Here is a 26,442-nt window from a genome sequence, read left to right as displayed (position 1 = left end):
CTTCTTGTTTAGATTCCTTGTATTTTATGGCTAATATCCACTTATAAGCAAGTATATACCAGGAATGGCCTTTTGGGACTGGGTTACCTCACTCAGGATAATATTCTGAAGTTTCATCCTTACTATCGATTTATTAACCACAAAAATTTCTCACAAAATATAGACAATAAAAACATTTTAGCCATATTTTTCTTACTGCAAAGGGTGTGCAGAGATTTGTAGAGGGATGGAAATAGACCAGCTTCTAGTCTCAATATCAGTTATTTAGATATACGCATAAATGAAAGTCATTAAACTTAGTTACTTCAGATTTTGATGGCTGGAGAGACAGCTCAGTTGTTTAGAGCATGTACTGATCTTGCTGAAGATCCAGATTCCTGTCCTAGCACCCATTGTCAGGTAGCTCACAACAGCCTGTAACAGGATGTCCAGGGGATATTACAGGGATATTTTTCCCCTGACCTTTATGGGCACTAGCACTTAAGGGCAAATACTGACACATAGACATAATTAAATATGTATACATTTAAAAGTTTTACACATTTCACTCTATATACTTTACATGTCCATTTGAAAATAATCACTAGCATATCAAAAAGCCATTGTGTGATATGGCCTGGGAGCTGAAGAGATGACTCTTAGGATTAGGAGTGTATATTGTTCTTCCACAGGAACCTATTTCAGTTCCCAGAACTCATGTAGGGCTGCTCACAATTGCCTGTAACTTCAGTTGAAGGAGTTGCAAAGTCTTCTTCAGACCTTCTCAAGTACCTCATGCAACTGCATATGTAAACATAATTAAAAATAAAACATAAGAGCCAAGCATCCTGGTTCGTACCTTAATCCCAGCTCTCAGGAGGCAGAAGCAGACAGATTTCTATAAGTTCAAGGACAACCTGGTCTACAAAATGAGTAGGGCAGCCAGGGTTGTTACCAGAGAAATCCTGTTTTGAAAACCCCCAAATAGATAGATAGATAGATAGATAGATAGATAGATAGATAGATAGATAGATAGATAGATAAAATGCCATGGGACATCCCTGGCTGTTCTTTCTTGGTTGTCTGTTGAAGGTAAGTCAACAGGTATGAGTGTTGGTGAAGGCAAGATATTTAAGGTTGCTGTATAATAATAAAATGTCTACCTATCTTAAGAGTAAGTCACTTTGGTGCAGTAGCTGACATGCCTGCCTGAGTTCCTCTAAGACCAGAAGCTGCAGGCTCTGGCATTAGCACCTCATCCTAAAACAACAGGGGATTAAGTAATGAATTAATTGCTGGAACTTTTTCCCTGTTGTTCAGTTGCCTCTTGCTTGTCAGGCTAGGGTGAAGTTTAGAGCAATAAACTTCGATTGTACCAGGAGAAGAGAGTCATTCTCAAGAAGGAAAAACTTTTACACAAGAACATATGAATCACATAAATTCATGCATATACATTCATGCATGCATATACAAATTCATGTATATACATTCTTAATCTTCATTCAAACAAGCTGGGTCCAACGTTCATACTATCATAATTACATATTTACACACATCTATACTTACATATGTATATTGCGCAAAAGATCAAGTGCCAGTGAAGAAAGAACTCACTCTTTCTGGATGAAAAATGAACTCCAATCTTTATTGCATAGAGAAAGAAAAAGTTTCTACCCTATTATTGCTCAATGAATTAAAACCAGATCTGTGAGAAGAAAGTCTCTTTAGTAAGACTAAGCCTGCTTTGCTATGACAAAAAGACCTGTCCTGCCCCGTGGTCAGGAGAAGCTCCTGCTCCTGCAGCTTCCTTTTCCCTCTTGCCCTCGGCATTCTGCATATTGCTCTCTTAATTTTTTAAGCTGCCTTATAGTCTCTAAGTTATTTCACTGCGCATCCTCCTTCGTATCTTACTCTCTCCTCCTGCTCCGATGTAACAATCTTCTTACTCTCTGTGCCTTTTTTTTTCTAAGTTCTTTTTGAGTTCAATTCTGTCTAAAAAGTTCTCCTCAGTTCTGTCACTTCTTTGTACATATTTCAAAATACATGATCGCATGGGAAAAAAAGTTCACCACAAGTTTTCCCATAAATTTAAATCATAAATCAAATAAAGAGTTTATGGCAGAGAATGTTTACATGCATATCCATTATGAGTAATTATCTAGCTAAACATTCATCATCTGTTACCAGCTCTCCAGGATCCTGGAGTGTTAAAAATCATAATTTTTATGACTAGGGTATTAGTAAGGTTTTGTGCAGATAAACCCAGTCATTATTTTGTCTTCTGTCCTTGCCCCTATAGTAAATCATTAGTCCCCTTTTTAATGGTTTTACAACCTATTGGAATGTGCTCTGAGTAGAGGGTGCCTGCTTGCTATCTCAGAAGCAATTAATTCATGACCCTTGAAGACTAGCAGAGTTCTCATTGCAGATTTGACTATCAGAAGTTTAATAATTATAATTTTAGGAATTCTTATAAGATCAGCTTTAAAAATTAAGAAATCACCTATTTGTCTATAACATCACTACAAGACAGTACATCTTCATTGTTCTGAAGAGATCTACTCAAAAGAGTGGGATATTACCTTGTAATTGTTATATATGTTTAATAATAACAGGAAAAGTTTATTAATAGCAGGACTCTTTCCTAACATAAAATTCTTCTGGGCTTTGCCTATATGAGCAAATCCATCGTAGATTTTAATCCAAGGCAGACCCATCTCAGGAAGATTGCCTGATAGTTTTTAGATTTACATCAGTGACTCCTGACCAAAAAATAAAAATAAAATCTTTTAAAAACATATACCCTTGGAAGTTATTGTCTAATCTTAATTTTTTTCTAAGTACTGTTAGATTTCCTTACTAAAAAAGTACCATTATACTATAGAAGGAAATAGATGACAACTTAATTCTTTAATAATTTTTGTTCTATTTTAAGTGGTTATTTTGTGGCTTTACCATAGAACGATTTTTTAAAATGTGTATAAATTTGTGCTTATTTTGAGAGAGGGGCTCAGGTTGGCCTCCTCCTCCATCTGAAGCTGAGGGGAACATAGAACCTCTAATTTTTCTGCTCTTCCAGAACCCTTATCCCAAAACCTGATGTCATAGACTTGTACCCCCACACACAGTTTCAAGTGATGCTGATGGTCTGCTCCAGGGCTTTGTGAGTGCTAAGTGAGAAACCTACAAGCTACATGTCCTACATGCCAAGCCCCTTGTTTGATTTGTTTTAATCTTGAGTTAATTATTTAATGAGTTATTTTTACACTCTTTTCAATTTTTCATATGGCACTATTAACAGTCCTGAGGCTTTTTTTAAGTTTTAAAGAGAGGAGCTCAATACACAAGTAAGGGTAAGCTGTGCAGTAACTACCTCTGGACACCATGATGTCTGTATACAGCTTCAGTTCTCAGCTCTTCATAGGGTGGAGATGGGGTATCCATGCCTCTCTTAGTCGTATCAAGGAGTAAGATAACCTCACAGCCACGATACTGCCTGGTTTTGTGTTTCAACTTACCCCAAGCTAGAGTCAACAGAGAGAAAGGAGCCTCGGTTGCGGAAATGCTGTCATTTCATGACAAATCCAGCTGTAAGCCATTTTCTCAATTACTGATCAATGGGGGAGGGCCCAGCCCATTGTGGGTGGGGCCATATCTAAGCTGGTGTTCCTGGGTTCTATAAGGAAGCAAGCTGAGCAAGCCAGGGAAAGCAAGCCAGTAAGCAGCACCTCTCTAGACTCTGCATCAGCTCCTCTTTCCAGGTTCCTACCCAGTGAGAGTTCCTGCCCTCACTCTCTTTGGTGATGAACATCTCCATGGAAATGTAAGTTAAACGACGCCTTTCAGCACAAACTTTGTTTTGCTTTTTGGTTATGGTATTTCACTGCAGTAACAGAAACCCTAACTAAGAAAGTTACCATCAGCCAGGCAGCCAGTGGGGAGAAGTCAGTGTGCTCCAGTGAATCCAGCGGGCCCCAGCGGGAGCATTCGGGTGCCTGCTTTGAGATCTGAACGGCCAGGGCCACAGCACTAGGTCTCCAGGAAGTGCGGGAGACCCAGCTTGCTCCTGTGGCCCAGAGCTTGGGTACCAGTCCTGAGGCCTCTGGCAGGAGACATCAGCTCAGCTCTCTCCGCTTCAGGATCCAGATCAGCCTGGGCAGCAGCACCAAATCTCCAGGTCCTGCAAGAGGCAAGAGGGGCTTCCAGGCAGCCATCAGGGAGAAGTCGGTGTGCTCTGGTGAATCCAGCGGGCCCCAGCGGAAGCCTTCAGGTGTCTGCTGCAGGAGCTGAACAGCCTGGGCAACAGCACCCTGTCTCCAGGCAGTGCAGGAGGTAAGCTGTGCACCAGAGGCCACCTGGGAAGGGGCAGCTTGCAATGGTGAGTCCAGCATTGACAAGACCAAGTAACACCAGTGAGAACTAGATGGCAAAATGCAAAGGCAGGAACGTCACTAACAGAAATCAAGGCAATATGGCAACATCTGAACCCAATTCTTCTCTACCAGCATGTCCTGGATACCCCATCACACCAGTAAAACAAGATTTGGATTTAAAATCACTGGTCATGATGCTGGTACAGGAACACATGAAGGACATACTTAAAGAAATTCAGGAGAAAATGGATCAAAAGTTAGAAGCCCTTGCAAGGGAAACACAAAAATCATTGAAAGAAATTCAGGAGAATACAAAAGCCAATAAGGAGGAAACTCAAAAAACACTTAAAGAAATACAGGAGAACTTTGGTCAACAGGCTGAGGTCATGAAAGAGGAAACACAAAAATATCTTAAAGAATTACAGGAAAGCACAAACAAGCAAGTGAAGGAACTAAGCAAAACCATCTAGGATCTAAAATCAGAAGAAGAAACAACTAAGAAAACTCAAAGGGAGACAACTTTGGAGATAGAAAGCCTTGGGAAGAAACCAGGGGACGGAGATGCAAATATCAACAACAGAATACAAAAGATAGAAGAAAGAATCTCAGATGCTGAAGATTCCATAGAAACCATGGACTCAACAGTTAAAGAAAATGCAAAATGCAAAAAGCTTGTAACCCAAAATATCCAGGAAATCCAGGACACAATGAAAAGACCAAACCTAAGGATTATAGGCATAGATGAGAGTGAAGATTTACAACTTAAAGGGCCAGCAAATAACTTCAATAAAATTATGGAAGAAAACTTCCCTAACCTAAAGAGAGAGATGCCCATGAATATACAAGAAGCCTACAGAACTCCAAACAGACTGGACCAGAACAGAAATACTTCCCATCACATAATAATCAAAACACCAAATGTTCTAAACAAAGAAAGAATATTAAAGGCAGTAAGAGAAAAAGGCCAAGTAACATATAAAGGAAGACCTATCAGAATCACAGCAGACATTTCACCTGAGACTATGAAGGCTAGAAGGTCCTGGGCAGATCTCATGCAGACTCTAAGAGAACACAAATGCCAGCCAAAACTACTATATCCAGCAAAACTCTCAATCACCATAGATGGAGAAACTAAGATATTTCATGACAAAACCAAGTTTACCCAATATCTATCCACAAACCCAGCCCTACAAAGGATAATAGGAGGAAAACTCCAATACAAGGAGGGAAACTTCACCCTGGAAAAAGCAAGATAGTAATCTTTCATCAAACCCAAAAGAATTTAAGCAATCAAATTTAAAAAATAACGTCAAAAATGACAGGAAGTTACAATCACTATTTCTTAATATCTCTTAACATCAATGGACTTAATGCCCCAATAAAGACACAGACTAACTGACTGGATACGTAAACAGGACCCTACATTTTGCTGCTTACAGGAAACACACCTCAGGGTCAAAGACAAACACTACCTTAGAGTAAAAGGCTGGAAGACAATTTTACAAGAAAATGGTCTCAGGAAACAAACTGGAGTAGCCATTTTAATATCACATAAAATTGACTTTCAACCCAAAGTCATCAAAAGAGACTCTGAGGGACACTTCTTGCTGGTCAAAGGAAAAATACAACAAGAAGAACTCTCAATCCTGAACATCTATGCTCCAAATGCAAGTGCACCCTCTTTCGTAAAAGAAACTTTATTAAAACTCAAAGCACACATTGCACCTAACACAATAATTGTGGGTGACTTCAACACTGCACTTTCCTCAATGGACCAATCAGGAAAACAGAAACTGAACAGGGACACAATGAAACTAATTGAAGCTTTGGACCAATTAGATTTAACAGATATATATAGAACATTCTATCCTAAAACAAAAGAATATACCTTTTTCTCAGCACCTCATGGTACCTTCTCCAAAATCAACCATATAATTGGTCACAAGACAGACCTCAACAAATATAAGAAGATCGAACTAATCCCATGCCTCCTATCAGATCACTATGGAGTAAAAGTGGTCTTCATTAGCAACAAAAACAACAGAAAACGCACATACACATGGTAACTGAACAATACTTTACTCAATGATATCTTGGTCAAGGAAGAAATAAAGAAAGAAATTAAAGACTTTTTAGAACACAATGAAAATGAAGACACAACATACCCAAATCTATGGGACACAATGAAAGCAGTGCTAAGAGGAAAACTCATAGCCCTGAGTGCCTCCATAAAGAAAATGGAGAGAGCATACATTACCAGCTTAATGACACACCTGAAAGCCCTAGAACAAAAAGAAGCTATTTCACCCAGGAGGAGTAGAAGGCAGGAAATCATCAAACTCAGGGCCGAAATCAAACAAGTAGAAACAAAGAGAACCATACAAAAATCAACAAAACCAGGAGCTGGTTCTTTGAGAAAATCAACAAGATAGATAAACCCTTAGCCAGACTGACCAAAGGGCACAGAGAAAGTATCCAAATTAACAAACTTAGAACTGAACAGGGAGATATAACAACGGAAACTGAGGAAATCCAAAAAATCATCAGATCCTACTACAAGAGCCTGTACTCAATACAACTGGAGAATCTGGAGGAAATGGACAATTTCCTTGACAGATACCAAATACCAAAATTAAATCAGGACCAACTAGACCATCTAAACAGTCCCATAATGCCTAAAAAAATAGAAGGAGTCATAGAAAGTCTTCCAACCAAAAAAAGCACAGGACCAGATGGTTTCAGTGCAGAATTCTATCAGACCTTCAAAGAAGAGTTAACACCAATACTCTTCAAACTATTCCACAAAATAGAAACAGAAGGAACACTACCCAATTCCTTCTACGAAGCCACAATTACGCTGATACCAAAACCACACAAAGATCCAACAAAGAAAGAGAACTTCAGACGAATTTCCCTTATGAACATAGATGCAAAAATACTCAATAAAATTCTTGCCAACCGAATCCAAGAACACATCAAAACGATCATCCACTATGATCAAGTAGGCTTTATCCCGGGAATGCAGGGTTGGTTCAATATACAGAAATCCATCAATGCAATCCACTACATAAACAAACTCAAAGAAAAAAACCACACGGTCATTTCATTGGATGCTGAAAAAGCACTTGACAAAATTCAGCATCCTTTCATGCTTAAAGTCTTGGAGAGAACAGGAATTCAAGGCCCATACCTAAACATAGTAAAAGCAATATACAGCAAACCGGTAGCCAGCATCAAACTAAATGGAGAGAAACTTAAAGCAATCCCACTGAAATCAGGGACCAGACAAGGCTGCCCCCTTTCTCCTTATCTTTTCAATATTGTACTTGAGGTACTAGCTTGGGCAATTCGACAATATAAGGAGGTGAATGGGATACAAATTGGAAAGGAAGAAGTCTAACTATCATTATTTGCAGATGACATGATAGTCTACCTACGTGACCCAAAAAAATTAAAAAGTGCTCAACTTCATTAGTCATTAGGGAAATGCAAATCAAAACAACCCTAAGATTTCATCTTATACCAGTCAGAATGGCTAAGATTAAAAATTCAGGAGACAGCAGGTGTTGGAGAGGGTGTGGAGAAAGAGGAAATGTGGTATATCTACACAATGGAGTACTATTCAGCCATTAGAAACAATGAATTCATGAAATTCTTAGGCAAATGGATGGAGCTAGAGAACATCATACTAAGTGAGGTAACCCAGACTCAAAAGGTGAATCATGGTATGCACTCACTAATAAGTGGATATTAACCTAGAAAACTGGAATACCCAAAACATAATCCACACATCAAATGAGGTACAAGAAGAAAGGAGGAGTGGAGTGGCCCCTTGTTCTGGAAAGACTCAGTGAAGCAGTATTCGGCAAAACCAGAACGGGGAAGTGGGAAGGGGTGGGTGGGAGGACAGGGGGAGAGAAGGGGTCTTACGGGACTTTCGGGGAGTGGAGGGCTAGCAAAGGGGAAATCATTTGAAATGTAAATAAAAAATATATCGAATAATAAAAAAAAAGAAAAAAAAAAAGAAAGTTACCATCATGTGTGCTGCTGAGCCCTGCTGAAAGGGAAAGTGACCCCTAGAGGGTACTGCTCCAAAGAACAAAAGTTAAAATAATGAGGATGGTAGAACACGACTGAGTCTCTGTGTTGTTATTTATTCTCCAGTCATTTAATTTTCTTGCCCACATAGGGGTAAGCGACTGTAGAATTAGACAAAAAATGAGGTTACTACCTTGCATCCGACTTTCTTTAATCTCTTGGCATGGGTTCAATGCCTATTTGCTTCTCTCTCAAATAAGACATATAATAGCATCCATCTCACAGGATTGTGCTCTTCGCACAACACTTTAGAGTCATAACAAATAGTAAATGGGCAGCTTCTCTTCCAGCTGAAGTCTTCACTGTCTTACAATTGATTAAAGTTTTAAGAGTGAAGGGCAGCATCCATGTGCAAATAGACTCTTGAGCTCAAAGCATCTTGCAGCAAAGGTAGGGGAATCAGACTGGACACCAATTTAATTCCTGTCAGACTGGTGGTAGTGAATTTAAATAGCAGGGAGGATGTTTTGGTTTTCGTTGTTGTCTTTCAGTTTTCATTTAAGATCTCCATGTCAACTTGCTTACTCATTGATGAGTATCTGTTTCTCTTTATCAAATTCTACAAAAACTCTCTTAAGCCTTGGGAAAGATAGAGATAACAGAAGAGATATGTTTCTCTGCTGGGGCTTCAGTGACAGCTGGAATTAACCATGAGTCATTTTACTTAATGGTGAGTAATAGCAAGGTGATTTGTTTATTGCAGATTGACATCAGTTGGAAGTTGACTTTTCAAATCTCAGAGCTTGACACAGTAGAAACTGGCTTCTCATTTACAGGCTAACCAGCAGGAAGATCCCCGTTGATGCCTTGTCTCTTGTGGCTACTCAGAAATGCAGCCTCTTTCTGCTTTCTGTTTCCCACCACTTAGGGATTAACTCTACTATTCTCTATTAAATGGAGAAATTTGTTAAAGGATTATGTGGTATCCTCAAGATTTATATTACAGTGGGATAGGCATAACTTAGTTTCATGGACAAGTTGGACCCCGATGCTGTGCCCAAAAGATAGAGATCAATCTCATGAAAGGCTATCTGCAAATGTGAGGGAATAGTATAAGAGAATACTAGATATGAAATGTCAGGTTGCATTTGAGGTGAATGTGAATGTGGAATAAAGATGAGGACACATTGTGTTTAGATGAAAAAACTAGAACCAGAGAAACAGAAAGCAAAGGCTGGAGCATTCTAGAACTGTTTTTTTTTTGTTTTTGTTTTTTTTTTGAAAAATCAGGAAGAAGAGTGTGATAGCTTCATGTTTTAATGACTCTTCTCACTTATGATTGGATGTAGAGCATGGAGGAGAACAGCTGCCCCAGGTTCACAATGATCTTAGCCATGTCTGCCAATAGCCAATGAGCTTTCTCTTCCATCAGATGTTGAGCTGGAAAGTCGATTTCTTTTTCACCTAAAAATCTGTGACCGGTTTCATCAGATTCCTTATTTCTCCTTTCCTTTTTGTACTGGCTGGTTGTGTGTGTCAACTTGACACAAGCTGGAGTTACCACAGAGAAAGGAGCCTCTATTTAGGAAATGCCTCCATGAGATCCAGCTGCAAGGCATTTTCTCAATTAGTGATCAATGGAGGAGGGCGCCATTGTGAGTGGTGCCATCCCTGGGCTGGTAGTCTTGGGTTCTATAAGAAAGCAAGCTGAGCAAGCCAGGGAAAGCAAGCCAGTAAGTAACATCCCTCCATGGCCTCTGCATCAGTCCCTGCTTCCTGACCTGTTTGAGTTCCAGTCCTGACTTCCTTTGGTGATGACAGCAATGGAGAAATGTAATCTGAATAAATCCTTTTTTCCCCTTCTTGCTTCTTGGCCATGATGTTTGTGCAGGAATAGAAATCCTGACTAAGACATTTTTCTTTCCTAAAGAGTTTATGGCATTGCCTAGGCTTAGTGTCCTCAAATTTCTGACCTAAAGTCATCTTCTTTCCCTAATGTGCACTGAGACAAGTACCACATAGGACCTGGCCTCTGTGATTTCTTCATTTTTCATTGCATTTTTTACACCATAAATTGAAGGCCTGTTATCATGTTTTCAACGTTCTATTAATTGAATTTTTTGCCTTCCTGATTCATATATTCTCCCAGTAAAGAAGATCACAGTTATATGGTCAAGACACAATAGGGTTGTTGAGTTTTGGGGGTTTTGTTGTTTTGTTTTTTTCATGAAGAGAAAGGGACACTTAAAGTGATACCTACACACCAAGAATAATTCCACTGCTATGAACCTAATTAATCAGTTTATTAGTAAACTTTTTAAATAAAGTAACAGACTAAAGAGAACAAGAGAGAAAGAAAAAGAAAGTTAGGAGGTGGGAAAAGAAGATGGGAAGAGGAGCAATGGAGGGTGAGAGAGGAGAAGAATTCGAATAAGGAAGATTGAGAGAGTTAAGGGACAGGGATGCGGTGGGAATGAGTGATATGCAGATAGATAGATAGATAGATAGATAGATAGATAGATAGATAGATAGATATGGGGATAATTACAAGGACAGAGAAGAGATAGGAAGACACTACTCAAGAAACTAAAGAGACATACTAAACAAACCCTTGCACTGAAATGCAAACTGACTCCAGAAATGAAAAGGAAAGCATCTGGGCTTGTAAGCTCTGGACACATACTTAGCACAGGTGAGATGCTCAGAAGTCTCTCCAAAGGCCAATGTTGTTATTCAGTCATTCTTTAACCTTACCTGTTAGTGCTATATTTAGAACACTCAGGCAATGAATAAAATACTCAAAGTCAGAGCTAATTAACAAGAAGAACACGAAAGTCTATGATAAGATTAGAAGTCAGGAGCCAATGACTATGAAGAATTGAGATGTTAGGAAACAAAACAGTTGGAATTTGGTCTTAGGTCATAATTTGGGGAATGGCTAGACATAGGAGGATTGCCATATCTAATTCAGGCTTTCCTGGTTCCATACCATGTGTGAGAAGAATGTGTGATGAGTGGAATAAGAGTGAAGAAAGAATCTAATGAGGAAACTCATAGAGTGCTGTCCCCTACTAGGGAATCCACATGGAGAGGGACAAGAGGTGAACAGAGAATGGGAGAGGCACTGCATGGCATGTGGGGATGAAGGTGAGGGAGGGTGTAGATGGTGGTCATATGCACAGGTTTCTGGTGGTCTTTGTGTGTGTGTGTGTGTGTGTGTGTGTGTGTGTGTGTGTGTGTGTGTGATGTGTGTGTGTGTGTGTGTGTGTGTGAGAGAGAGAGAGAGAGAGAGAGAGAGAGAGAGAGAGAGATGTCATGTGTATCCATTATGAAGAAATGTTTTGCTGAGGGATAGATAATCAGCAGAGTTGCCCTTCTTTTGCACATTACTCTCAAGACTGTACCAGATTGGTTACCCTTGGTAACAGGTATCATAAGAACAGTGAACAGGGTTCAGAACACTCAATGATAAGAATCCATCACTATCCCTAGGTCCAAAAGATCAAGAGGACAGTACTACATATAGTGTATGCTTTAGACACAGGAAAAGATACAACAGAAAGATGGAGTTTGCATTACTGACAGAACAGTAGTTGAGCTGAAGGACACAGGAGTGACCATTTATCCGTCTCACTCTTCTATTGTTCTCTGAATCCTGAAGATATCTTCCAAGGGGATGTTGTTAGTGTGTAATAGACCATCGAACAGACCAGTGACTCAAGGGGAGCAAACTGGAGGCCACAGTTCAGACTACACAGATAGCCTCTTTTAAAAGTTTAACAGAAAAAAAAAAGTTCAACAGAGAGAAGGGTAGAGATGTCCATCTGGAGTACTTCAGCAGTCAGATATCTCTGGTATGCATGTGTTCTATTTGTTTATTTACTTCAACTTGATTCAAGACATGCTCAACTGCAAGAGGGAATCTCAGTTGAAAACATGCTTCTATAAGATTGGATTGTAGGCAAGACTGGGTAGCATATTATTGACCTGTGATTGATGTGGGAGTGTCTAGCTCATGGTAGGCAGTGCCATTCCAGGGCTGCTGGTTCTGAATGGTATGAGAAAGCAGGTAGGAAAAACCATAAAGAGCAAGCCAGTAAGGAGCACTCCTCCATAGCACTTCCTGCCTTAGTAATGCAGGGTCTCCTGAAAGTTGTAAGCTGAAATACAACTTTCCTCCACAAGTTGCTTCTGGTCATGGTTTTATCATGACAACAGAAGCTCTGTTGTTCTAAAAACAAAATCCTAGCTGCTCAGTTTTACCAATGAAGACTCAGGAGACAGATGTTAGGGTGAGAGCCTTCTAGCTCAGAGCCAGAGAAAGCACCCAACTGACTTTCCTACTCCACTGATGTCCTAGAAGGAAAAAGTTTTTTCTCCTTCTCCATACTGTCTTAAATACCTTCCAACTCAATATTCCTGCTTTCTGTTTACCTAAGCTCACTTCCTGTCAGCTGGTCACTTGCTCTGCCTCCTGTCCTAGGGTTGACTTTATTTAGCTCTAGGACTAAAAGGTGTGTCCTAAGGCTGAGGCATAGCACAGTACTTGTTTACAGTAAACAGAAAGCTCTTGGGTTATAGGTATGTGCTAGGCCTGAGACATCCTACAACAAGCTTTTTTCAGTTCACAGTCTTGGAGTTACAATTTAATGAAATATCCTGCAACAAAGCTCTAAGACAGCATGCATTTATATTTGCCCGATTGTCTACAAGTGCACCATCTGTGCACAAGTGTTTTAGAGGCCAGAAGAGGGCATTGTATCCCTGGAATTTGAGTTCGAAGCAGTGGTGAACCTCCCAGTGTAGGTGCCAGGAGTCATATTCAGGTTCTCTGTAAGAGTAGGAAGTACCGTCACCCTCTGAGCCATCTTTCTATCTTAAGTACAAATATTTGTTCAGCTCTTACTTTGTGATAGGGAGTACAATGAATTTCAATTCAGCATTAGCTCGTTCCTAGAAACAGAACCAAAGGTTAAGTACTGTTACTTCAGTGCACTCAATAGGCAACTAGGCTTGGTGAGGTAAAACTATTTAACATCAGACTGCTATTGCATGCCAGATTCAGAAATCCAGGATCAGCGTTCCCTGTCTCAGTGCTGCAGACAGAACCCTCCCTCCACACAGCTTCTCTGTGTGGGTGAATCAGATGCCCAAACAGTATGCATAGGTCACATGGTTGTTTTAAAAAAAAAGCCTCTTTTTTTACTTTTTTTCAGTTCCTTTGAACAAAAACAATTTTGGCAAGAATTCATCAGAGAAGTTTTTCCACATTTCAACATACCATTTTGGATATTGCTTTTGATTAAGACTGTTTGCAGACTAGAATATTAGTAACCCACATACTCTCTCTGCCTCAAAAAGAGTAGATTCACTTTTATCTTGGGAACAAAGCTCAATAGAAACACTTTTTAAGCTTTTCTTAATTCATGAAACATTTATCTTCAAGTCAGGTTTTGTTATAGCGGCACAAATGTGGTCAGTCAGCATTTCCATTATAACAGGTCCTTCCAGGGCTATTCAGGAAAACCTCAGAGACTCACCTTTGAATTAAAACTTGGCACTCAGGATTTGAATCCAGAAAATACATTCTTCCTACCAATTAATCAAATAATTTAGAGATTCTCAAGTTGGAAGCAGACAAAAAAAAGGTTTTGAAGAAAAATCTTCCAACATAAAACTTTGTAATAATGTTTAACATTCATTGTACAAGTATAATATTATATTACCCTATAGTCATTTTCAAAGAAAATGGAGTTGAAAAGTCTATAAATACATGTAGTAGTGATTATAACACCTTGTACTCAGCCTGTTTGACTTTGTGAGTAATTTATTTCTACTTTGGGAATTGGGATGATTTGTGTTCCTTGGCATAACTGATTTAGGGCAACAGCATGAAGAAACTGGATCAGAATAACAAAGTCGGGGGCAGACCCTCAGAGACTATGAACTCACTTCTGTGTGCTCTTCTATGAACTTCCAATTTATGTGTGGAAAATTCCGAGTCCTGTGAGCATGGATTAGTAGTTTGAATTGATTCTGTAAAGAGACATTGAAAGTTTAAATTGCCGAGTGCAGTGGTAGCCACGAGCCCTAACTGCAACATCATGACAAAGGGCTTCTAACATTGCCCAGCTTAGGAGAGCACAAGAATTGCCCAATAACATGAAGGAGCACCCAAGAATCTGCCTTTGATGTTTTATTCTGTAGCCTTTCTCCCTTTTCAGTCTTTTAAGACTTGAAGTTACTGAACAAGAAAAGATCTTCTGTCCCCCTTATTCATCCCCAGTCAGCCATGCTGACCTTCCTTGGTCTTCCAGAAACATGCCTTTACTCTCCACACCTGGGAACTTCTGCTCTGACTTTCACTGCAGAAGGAACACTAACTAAAGAGGATGTCTACTCTGACTCCCTACTAACTTCAGATAGATAACTTCATATAGACTTTACTGTTTGGTAAGGCCAAAAGGGTCACTCTGTTAATCACATTTGCCAATAACTCCATAGAGCAATAAGGAAAATTTCCTTTGTGCCCTATGAAAGTTTGCTGAACTAAACTAATACAGATACTGCAACTGGAGGAAAAAAAAACATAGAAAATTATTAACCTATCAATTTCTGATGGAAGTAAAATACCTTCTATGTAGGAAAGAAGGAGTAGGTGCTGGGGCAAACTTAGAAGACTAGCAATGACTTTGGGAGAAATTGATTAGGCCCAGAGATAGACAGGAATTGATAAATAATATTGGAGTTGGAGAGCAGAAAAGAGTCTGTAAGAAGAGATTCCTTGACATGATGTCATTCCCCTTCCTTCCTGTCATTCCTTAATCTTCCCTGGGCAAAGAGACCTTGGGGAAGATCTAAGATTTATGGCACTATTTTGGGGAGCACTTCTTCAACAGAGCTTCAGAGTGGGTCCCTCCTGCACAGTGCTGTCATTTCCTGAGGCCCAATATGTATCAGCCAAACTAATGCTATCTGCAAACACACTCTCTGCCTTTTAAACAAAATAGCTGTCTCCTCATGGTATAGGAACATGACAATATACTTTGTTTTGTAACAAAGGTAGAAGGCACATAAAGTTGTGCCAAACAATATTGGTTATTGAGAAACTACTTGTTGAATAAATTATTCAATGAGATCTGAATTTCAAAATTCATAACAAGAATCTCCCAAAAATAATTAGCTGTAATCTCCCCATTTCTAAAGATACTATTTTGCAAATATAGTCAAGACTCTTCTTTGAACATAAATTTTAAGATGCAAGTCTCCATCTGTAGCTTCCTCACTCCCATGTGCTGTGTGTCCATCTTTCCTGAAAACATTTAAACTGAAGCTTGGAGGATTTCACATTTAATTTTAGTTAGGTAAAGGTAAGTGGAGTGGAGGAGGTAAGGTAAGTGGAGAGTCATGTCTGTCAGCCACAGGTACATAAATGCTTATCGTGTAAAACACCATCACACATTTTCTATTGCATTTAATACAGGTAATAACAATATAAAAACTGATGTTTGAAAATGTGAAATTCCATTGCAATCTCATAATTTTAAAAAAGTAGACTCACACCTCCAGCCTCAGCAGTGATGGGGATGCCATCTGTTAAATGATTCACCATGGGAGCCACAGGTAGAGTTCCCACCAGCTCCATGGACCAAATAGGAAGAGTAGAATTCTAGCAAAAAGAGCCATACTGTGAAATATCCCATAAGCCCTGCCTCCATCATTCTGAGTGGTACTTGATGGCACATCTATTATTCTATTTTCTGACCTGGGAAGGAATTTTTGTAGATGAACTAAACATGACTTAAATAAACTCATCTGTGCTTTCTCTCCTAGGGTAAATGTGAGCAGTCCCTGTATGGTCACATGCACTCTGTCAATGACGCCACCTTCACACCTAGGGTGAGTTCAGTTCTCTCAGTGAATCCATCTGGTTCTTCATATGTCAAAATTAATTTTAATGAAAGTAATTTCCAAGGTAAAATGAATACTTCATAACCTGAGGACAACAAACGAAGAATTAACTGTAAAGAATAGAGAAATGTGTTGAAATAGACAATGGGTGCAGAACTTTAAAGCTTGCAAATTCACACACACACACACACACACACACACACACACACATGCTAGGCAGAAGAATTAGATAGGAAGAAGGCTGTAGTGTATACCTTCCTCAGAGCCTCCTGTCCAGTATAGGCTTCAGAATGTAAATGAATAGATGCTGCCCCAACTCTTTGCAGTTCTAGGGACTAAATTCAGGGTCTTGCATACAACAGACAAATAGCCTAGATCACCTTGGTTCTTTTAATCAAAGTTCTGTGGCTCAGTCTGTCTTTGAACTAATATCGAAGCGAAGAGCTCAGACTGCCCTCAAACATATATATAGTAGAGTTCCCATTTTATGTATAATTTCTCTTGCTTCAGTAAGTGCCACCATGGCTGTGCAGAAGGTTTCATCTTCAAATCTTTACTGAAAGCAAAATCTTTAATGAAAGTAAAAGTGCCAAAAGTGAAATGTAGTAAATAAAAAACAGTGGGGGAAAAAACAGAGTTTCTTCAGTTTACTACATGCAAGTTGGTAAGAACATTTTATTCATGGCTAGATGTATTCAGCTAGAAGGATGGTTAAGCATTGCTTTGAGTTGCTAAGCTAATTGGCGATGTCTTTAAAGAGCTCAGATAATCATCATAGGAGGATGCTTTAAGTTTGGACCTTCTCAGATGAAAGCAATTTGACTAGACAGATGACCTCTCGAGTCTCTCAAACTCCATGATTTAATTACATCTAACATCTTAATTCATCTCTATGCTCCCGGTAGAATAAAAAACCCCTAATTCTATATTCCTCCTCTTTTCTAATTAGCCAAAAAAGGAAATCTGATAGATTGTTCACTTTGCACCGCAAAATGACAGCATAGTCAGAATGCTGCTACTACCCTGCTGATGGGATTCTTTAAGAAAGAAGAAAAGAACATTCTCTAAAAATTCTATCTTCTGAGGGAATGCTGAGTGCTCCAGCTGAAACTGTGCAGCTGTGCCTGTCACTCCTGAAAGTTTTAAGGATGTGTGCCACTACAATTAGATTGTAACAGATTTGTCTCTGTACACAACAGTCCATTTAAATGACTGTAGTGAGCCAATTAGTTGAAAATATTATATTATGGATCTGTCCTACTTACCAAGTAAAATTTTATTTCTAACGGAATAGTGAGATAGTTAAGCACCATGGGCCACATGATATAGGATATTTATGCTAAGACTTTATTAAGCCTTCTCATGCTCAAGGAAAATTAAATAGAAGTTGAAATGAAGTAATTTTATATTTCGTAATTCAGGCATTTTATTTTGGTGAGCAATATCATGGTGAAAAAAGACCCACCATTCAACATTATGAATGGTAAATGGAATAAATTTGAAAATACCCAAATTAGATTTGCTAAACTGGCCACCCCAGCTGATACCCATTAATTGTATGCATTTCAAATGGCAGAGGATATGAAATGCAGGTGTCTGAAGTCAGAGCGGGTAGCCTGTTTTTCTGGGTGCACACACTGCTCACAGGAGAAAGAGGCACTGCTTTATTACTGCTCCAAACCTGTCTCAAAGATTTTCTGGAAACTCCCCATTAATTGAGCTTTTCTAGGAGAATTTATAGGTACAAAGAAATGGTGTTTTCAGCCAAGCATTTATTGGAACTTGGGGAGCTGTGGGGCGGTCAGTATTCAAGGACCCATAGGTGCTTATAGAGACTCAACTGCCAACTGGAGAGCATGAATGGGGTGGATCTAGACCCTCTGCACATATGTGACAGATGTGCAGCTCGGTCTTCACGTGGGACTCCTAAAACAGGAACAGGGGCTGCCTCTAACCAAGTTGCCTGACTTTGGATCCCTTTCTCCTAACTGGGCTGCCTAGGCTAGCCTCAGTAGAGTAAGATGTGCCTACATTTACAACAACTTGATATGCAAGGCTCCATGGGAGGCTTCCCCTTTACTGAGAAGAATAGGAGGGAAAGGTAAGGTGAGGGGGAGGGGGGACTGGGAGGAGAGGAGAGGAGAGGAGAAGAGCAGCATCAATCTGGATATGAAAGAGAGAGGGAGGAGGGGGAGATGGAGGGGGAGAAGAGGGAGAGAGGGAGAGGGAGAGGGAGAGAGGGAAACGGAAAGAGGGAGGGGAGAGGGAGAGAGGAAAAGAGGGAGGGGGAGAGGGAAAGAGGGAGAGAGGAAGAGGGGAAGAGGGAGAAAAGGTGTTTTACTATGAGGGCTGAAATTTTCTGGTGAAATTTTTCAGCACCTTGTTAACTGTTTTGCAAATGCATCTTCTGTAACACACCTGTTGAGGAGGATCAGGAGGCTGGGTTACAGAGAGCACAGAGCACAGAGCCATAGTGACAGTGTTAACACTTAGACAAGCATAGGTCAAGGCAGTGGTAACAACCCTTATATACACCGCATAGACATTCAACAAACAGATTTTAATTACATATTAGCCTTGCTAATTGCTTTATGCCCCTAGAGAAGGCATCAATGTTACATTCATAGCTAAAATTGCATTTCATTGTATACACAAGCACAGTTTTAGGAAAATTCTGCAGTTTGATGTCTGTAAGCAGACATTGAAGTCTAACAGTTGGGGCCAACAGTATTGGAGATATTTACAGAAAGAGTTTATAGAATGCATATGGCCCTGAAAACTATTCAAATCAAATTTAATGTCATTGTTTAGGAGAATTGTAATGCCTTCATTGGTGACTGATTTCTCACTTACAAGTAGGTATTTATTTAAAATCTATCTCCTCTTAAAGTATTCTGTAATGAAATTTTTTAAGGAAATATGAAAGTGCCTTGTTTTTCTTACTAAGTCCTTTTCATATATTTCATTGAAATGTAATATTTTATTAAATAATTTCATTTATGATTTTTAACTTGTTACATAGTACATAAAATGATATATGACATTTGTAGGTGATTCTTTTTTAAATTACTCTTCTCCCACATGTTACTACAGTTTCCATTTCCTTCCCTCCCCCTAGCCTCTTTCCCAACTTCCTATCTCCTTCCCCTCAAAAAATAGCTGGCCTCCCAGTGACATACCTAAGCATATACCATCACATCAAGGCTGAACAAGGCAACCCAGTAGGAGGAAATGGGCTCCACAAGTAGGCAAATGAGTCAGAGACAGCCTCTTGCTTCCACTGCTAGGATTCCCAGAACAGTACCAAGCTAGTCAGCCATAACATATACATAAACCACCTGATCTCTGAGTTCTCATGAGTCCTGATCAGTTGTATTCTGTAGGCCCTGTCACTGCAGGGTGTCCCTGACCCCACTGCTTTCTCCAATTCTTTCTCCCCCCCTCCCCTTCAGTAAGATTCCCCAAGCTCTATCTTCTGTTTAACTGTGGCACTCTGCATCTGCTTATGTTAGTTGCTGGATGAAGTCTCTCTGGTTTCTTTGCTTCTGCAAGCTCTGGTCCCAGAACACTCTTCAGGCAGGACAAGCTACAGGTCAAAGGTTTTGTGGCCGAGTTGGGGTCCCAATCTCCCTGTACTTGACACCTTGCCTTGTTGTAGAAGATGCCTGATTTAGGCTCTGGGCCACCCATTACTGGAGTATTTGCTAGGGTTACTCTTGCAAATTCTGTGCAGTTTCCATTGAATTGGGTTTCCACCTCACCCCCAAAATGCTTCCAAGTTCCTATCATTTTTCCCAGTATTTTCTCCTTCCCTCCTCCATGACCTGGTCTCTCTTGTTTCCAACACTACCAACATCCAGTCCACTAGCAAAATCTGTTCTAATTTTCCTTTCCATGGAGATCCTCATTACACACACACACACACACACACACACACACACACATGCCTTCCTTATTACTTAGCCTCTGTGGGTCTGTGAACTACATCATGATTATCCTTGGTACTTGATAGTACTTGAGTACTATACTATTAATGCCCATTTGTAAGTTAGTTACATACCATGTTTCTCTTTCTGGGTCTGGATTACCTCACCCAGGATGACATTTTCTAGTTTCATCCATTTGCTTGCAAATTGCATGATGTAATTGTTTTTAACAGCTGAGTAATACTTTACTGTGTAACTGTACCACATTTTCTTTCTTTCTTTCTTTTTTTTTTTTTTTTTTTTTTTTTTTTTTTTTTTTTTTTTTTTTTTTTTTGGTTTTTTTCAAGACAGGGTTTCTCTGTGTAGCCCTGGCTGTCCTGGAACTCACTCTGTAGACCAGGCTGGCCTTGAACTCAGAAATCTGCCTGCCTCTGCCTCCCAAGCGCTGGGATTAAAGGTGTGTGCCACCACTGCCCAGCTCTTTTTTCATTCTTTAGTTGAGGAACATCTAGGCTGTTTCTAGTTTCTGGCTATAATGAATAATGCTACTTACTATAGACATAGTTGAGCAAGTGTCCTTGTGGTAGGATGCCGCATCCTTTCGAGGTGGTATAGCTGGGTCTTGAAGTAGATCCATTACAAATTTTCTGAGAAAATGTCATATTGATTTTCAATGGGTCTCTACAAGTTTGCATTTTCACCAGCAGTGGAGGAATGTTCCCCTTATAGATAACCACACCAGCTGTCCCTGTGCTTTTGATTTTAACCATTCTGATAGGTGTAAGATGGATTCTCAAAGTCATTTTGGTTTGCATTTCTCTAATGGCTAAGGATGTTGAACATTTCTTTAAGTGTATCTCAGTCATTTGAGATTTGTCTTTTGAGAATTCTATTTGGATCTGTACTCCATTTTTAATTGTATTATTTAGTTTTTTGATGACTGGTTTCTTGAGTTTTTTATACATTTTTTATATTAGCCCTGTCCTTTCTCATCTATTAAATATAATATTGAAGTTCTAACTAGAGAAACAAGACAAAGAATATAAAGGGAATATAAATTGAAAAGGAAGAAGTCAAAGTATCACTATGTGCAGATGATATAACAGTAAGCATAAGTGACCCCAAAAGCTCTACCAGGGAATGCCTATAGCTGAAGAACACCTTAAGCAAAAGAGCTGGCTGTACAATTAACTCAAAATAATCAGTAGCACTCCTACATACAAATGACAAATGAGATGTCCTTTTTATAAAGCAAGGCCAAATCATAAGAAAGGAGGTAGTCATTTATTTTAAAAAAATATGCAGAAAATATAATGTAATGAAAGATTAAGAGAAGCCATGGAGCACCTTGACTTGAGTGTACCATGTATAGTAGGAAACTGATATTGGCGGTACTGTCACCTGATATCTCCACTGGGAACAGTTCTCCAGGAAATCAACCTATGATTGACTTGGCAGGAATTCCTTCAGTCACTTCAAAGTGCCTGTTGACTTCTTTGTATTTCTTTTGTTATTTTTATTTGCCTGTAAGTCATTCCTAGAAATTGACCATGCAAATAGTTGGTATTTATTAGACATACCAATAGATGATCTTAGCTCTTTGACTACATATAAACTCTCCCTTTTCCTTTGGGATTCCATTTCTCTTTGCTGAAGAATATTTCCTGGTAGTACTGTCTATCTGGGAGAATGTAAAATTCTGAGTCTTTGCATGTCTGATAATTCCATTATGTTCTTTATATTCCAGTGTTCAATTTTTCTCCTGGCACTCTTGTTGCAAAGGGGAGACTGTTTACCATGGAACAATTGATCCTTTGTAGATAATGTTTGACCTTTCACTGTTGCATATTGTAAGACCTTTAACACATTCTATTTGAGTTTCTACAAAACATCTACATATGGATGTATTTGCTTTTTGCCTATTTTCAAGAGCTGATGTGCTATTTTAATTGACTTCCTACAATCCAACTACAAGTTCTGACATTGTTCTTTAATATTATTTTCTTGTCATGCCCTTCTAGATTTTTTCTTTAGAAACATCTTTATATTATTGCTAAAACTTATTGTTCAAAATCCATAAATCTTTGTGTGTGTGTGTGTGTGTGTGTGTGTGTGTGTGAGTGTGTGTGAGTGTGTGCCTTAGTGTGGAGGCAAGAAGTTAGCTTTGAGTGTCATTCCTCAGCAGCCCTTTACCTTATTTTTTGAAACAAAACTCTCACTTGGATCTGTGACTCACCAATTAGGCTTGGCTCTATCTGCTCGGTGATGAGATTAGAATATATGACACCAATATCCTGGTCCTCTGGTACTACACATTGGAAAGATGTCCTCATACATATGCTGCCAAGCTGGATGGATTACTTGTTGTACCCTGAATCCCAGTTTCATGGGTCTCTGGTCCAGCTGGAAATGGCCAAAATGTTACAGTTCTCAGAAGGGAAGCCAGTGCGGGGCAGGCAGCCGGGGTCCCAGGTCTTGTCCACCATGATGGCAGTGGGACGCAGCAGCAGGCCCAGCTGGTGGCTATGACTGGCAGCAAGGTGGGTGACAGCTGTGACTGCGGTGGCAGGGAGGGCAGGGGTGAGAGTGCAACCTGCCATGTAGGGCCAAGGTCCAGCAATGAATGCTTCAGGAGAGAAATCAGGAGATTCTTCCCCAAAGTGTTACAGCTCATTCAAACAGCCACTCTCAGATGATGCTCACTGAAATAACTTGTGCACTTTATTCTAAGTGGATAGGAACTTTATAAATGTTGAGGAGTAGGGTGGGATCCATGGGTAGTTGCTTCCTATTGGCTCAGTTTGTGGTGGTAGTGATACTCTATTAGCATGGGGAAGGGCTTCAGGTATTTTACCTGAATGACTGTCACAGACCTTTCAGTGGAGTGTCATGGTTATGTGTCCCAAAGCAGGTAGTTTGGGAGGGAGCTGGCCCCATGTCTACCTTACTCAATTTTGAGTTTTATAGGGTTTGGCATCACTCAACCTTATCAGTTCTTCAGTCTGATGGCACAGTCCATTTGCCTCACAATTAATTTCCTCATCCCCCTGTTTAAATTATTTTTTAATTCCCCACACTTTTTGTGCCTGATTTTAACTAACTTTCCCTGACTTCCCATGACTAATATGAAACTATGTCTGTGATATATTGGGCATTATCAATTGCAGTTATGTTTGTCCCCTAGTACTTTTTGGACGCTTACTTTGCCATGCAAAACATAAAGATACATTTATTCAGCCCAATATGAATAACATAAATATATAGCCACAATATATAATTTGTACTTTAGTGAAATTATAATTATAAAATTATTCTAAATAAATTATGCCACTACTAAAATAAGATATGTTCAATAGGAGTTGTGATTTGATTGTACTTGGCCTGTGTGAAGTAGCACTTGTGGCACTAGCCTTTTAGCAGGTGTGGCCACGTTGAAGTAATTTTGGCCCTGTTTGAGGAAGTATGTCACTCTTGGGGTAGACTCTGTTGTCATATGTTCAAGCTCTGTCCAGTGTGGAAGAGATGCCCTCCCTCTGGCTGCCTGCAGAAGACAATCTTTTCTAGCTGCCACTGCATCAAGATGTAGACGTTTCTGCTCCTCCACCACTACATCTGCCTGCATGCTACCATGCACCATGCCATGATAGTGGACTACCCTCTGAAACTGTAGCCAAATTAAATGTCGTTTATAAGACTCTCCAGACAAGGGCAAAAAGCAGCCACATTCTCTACCAAAATATCACAAAAAATCTTTAAGCCACATAGTAACATTCTTCTCCTCTGAAACCTCTTGAGCTAGTCCCCAACAGTTCAAATCACCTACAGTACCAATGTCTTCCATCTTTCTACAAGGATGGCCCATTAAGTCCCATTTAAAGCATTGTACTGCTTTTGAAATCTAAATTTCCAACATCCACATTCTCCCAAACAATGACACAGTCAGGATCTGAGAGGCATAGTGGCTGTGAAAAACTTAGGTCAAGATGTGGTGATAAAAGAGCTGAGAGATCTGCATCTTGATCCAAAGCAGCCAGGATAAGACTGTCTTCTGCAGGCCGCTAGAGAGAGGGCCTCTCTTCCACACTGGGGAGAGCTTGAACATAATAAACTTCACTGCCAGAGTAACACAGTTCCTCCAACAAGGCCACACACCAACTTCCTAATAGTGCCACTTCCCATGGGCCAATTATATTCAAACCACCACAAGAATATTTTGTCTCATTCATATTGGAATATGTCATATAATTATGAGTTAATAAAGATTTTAAAATTTTTTGTGAAGGCTCATGATAATGAACACGTATTTGTACAGGATATCCAAATTCAGGTCCCAACACCATATATGGTGGTTCACACCAGCTGGAGCTCTAGCTACAGGAGATCTGGTGCTATCTTCTGACCTCCTTGGACATCAAACTCATATGTACATACATACATACAGACAGACAGACATGTAGAGAAATTTAATCCAGCAACATTGCTGCTCTGACCAGACATCCTATCCAATGACATGATCTAGCTGTAATTCAGACGTGCCCTGTATTACAGTATGATCTGGCTGCAATACATACATTATTTTAGTATATACCTTTAATCCGAAACAATCAAGGTAAGGTTAGTTTGTAATCACCCATGTATAAAAGTGACATCTAATTGAGGGGCAGACAAAATAGAGAATGATTTGAAAGAATGAGTCAGAAATAGGATGTGTTCAACTCACATGAAAACAGCACAGGAAAAATAGTCTACTTAACAGCAGTATGTGTGTGTGTGTGTGGGGGGGTTAGTATGTGATGTGTGCATATGGCAGTTTTACAGAGGCAGTTTCCAGAGAGAACAAGCTAGACACAAGTGAAGACTTGAGCCAGAGAATGAGAAGGAGCCAGAGGATTACAACATGTTGCCAAAGTTAGTATGAGGCCAGACAGAGCAATTCATTCATAAGCTGAGAGGAGCCATATTCAATAAGTTACCTTGAAAATTATATTGTACAGAAGCTAGAAGCTTACAGCCTAAGCCTAGTGATAGAACAGAGAAAGAAACGCTCTGGGCTCAACTGAGGCTCTGTGTCCACACAGCTTTGGTAAGGTTTTCATCTCACCCCTTCATCTGAGAAAATAAAAGCAACATTTATACATACATATATACACACATGAATGTGCTTATACATACACACACACACATACACACACACACACACACACACACACACACACCACTCTTTTCTAAAAGTGAGTTTGATTGCAATCTGAGTTAAGCTTTTTCCTACATGGCCTCTATGAGAACATATGCATTGATTTCATTGTCCTTTTAAAGAAAATCATCCATGAACAAGTATCTCAAGTTGCCTGTTTCTAGTATGTACATGTGTTCTAACAGATTCAAGTGAAACAAAATATACATAGTTTCAATTTCTGGCCATTTTATATAAAACTGCAATAAATTATGTCATGTAATGGGAAGGACAGTGATAGCAGGCAATATTTATATACTACAAAAATTTCAATTTTGTTTCCTTTTTTAGCCCTCCAGTTTGATGTCATTAAGTATTTAGCTGGGCCAATGATACTGGTATTTGATGTCAGTTCATATTCCTTCTTGTACCTACATGATATATAAGTCAAAATTCTGTGTTCTGAAAATGAAACATCAGATCTTGTCCATCTAGGGAAATTGGAAAAACAGCAATAGATTAGAAAACTTATATAACATGCTATTTTATTTTATATAATATTTAGATGGCTTCAGTGTTTCTACATACTCAAAAAAAATAAATATCTTTTAAGCTTGTCTAATACAAATTTTACTATTTTATTAAATAAGGTTTAATTATCTCCCATAATCATCTGCAAAGAAAATAATTTCTAATAAGAATAAAACATTATGAATGGTAAACAAAGTACAAGCTTATCTACCCAGACAATTAAAAAAATCTAGAATATAAAAGAATGTTTTTTTCTCTTCTATATAGCTCTATTCTTAGAAATATGCTCCCCCCAAAATACCGTGTATTTAAGATTTTATTGTAGTGGGTTGGCCTAATGCTGTTTGTATTCTAATGCTACTGTAGGGCCTCTAAGACTGGTACCTCAGAGAGAAGGGAATTTGCACGTAAAAATGCTGAGTGACCCTGTCCCCAGCTAATTATGATTGGTAAATAAAGATGCCAACAGCCAGTAGCTCACCAGAAGAAACATAGGTGGGGTTGAGATTTC

General features: G+C 39.3%; 1 protein-coding gene across 1 annotated transcript in view; it reads left to right on the top strand.

Moving 5' to 3' along the window:
* Spag16 (sperm associated antigen 16) overlaps window positions 1-26,442 on the top strand; it is a 979,959-nt gene that overhangs the window by 681,425 nt on the left and 272,092 nt on the right. The window contains exon 15 of the mRNA XM_052193590.1: window positions 16,224-16,289. Coding sequence (XP_052049550.1) covers window positions 16,224-16,289 — 66 coding nt within the window. The remainder of the gene's footprint in view (window positions 1-16,223; window positions 16,290-26,442) is intronic.

The sequence above is a fragment of the Apodemus sylvaticus genome, chromosome 9 (assembly GCF_947179515.1).
Source record: "Apodemus sylvaticus chromosome 9, mApoSyl1.1, whole genome shotgun sequence".
Classification (NCBI taxonomy): domain Eukaryota; kingdom Metazoa; phylum Chordata; class Mammalia; order Rodentia; family Muridae; genus Apodemus; species Apodemus sylvaticus.
The sequence above is the reverse complement of the archived record's forward strand: the minus strand, read 5'-3'. Positions and strand labels throughout refer to the sequence as shown.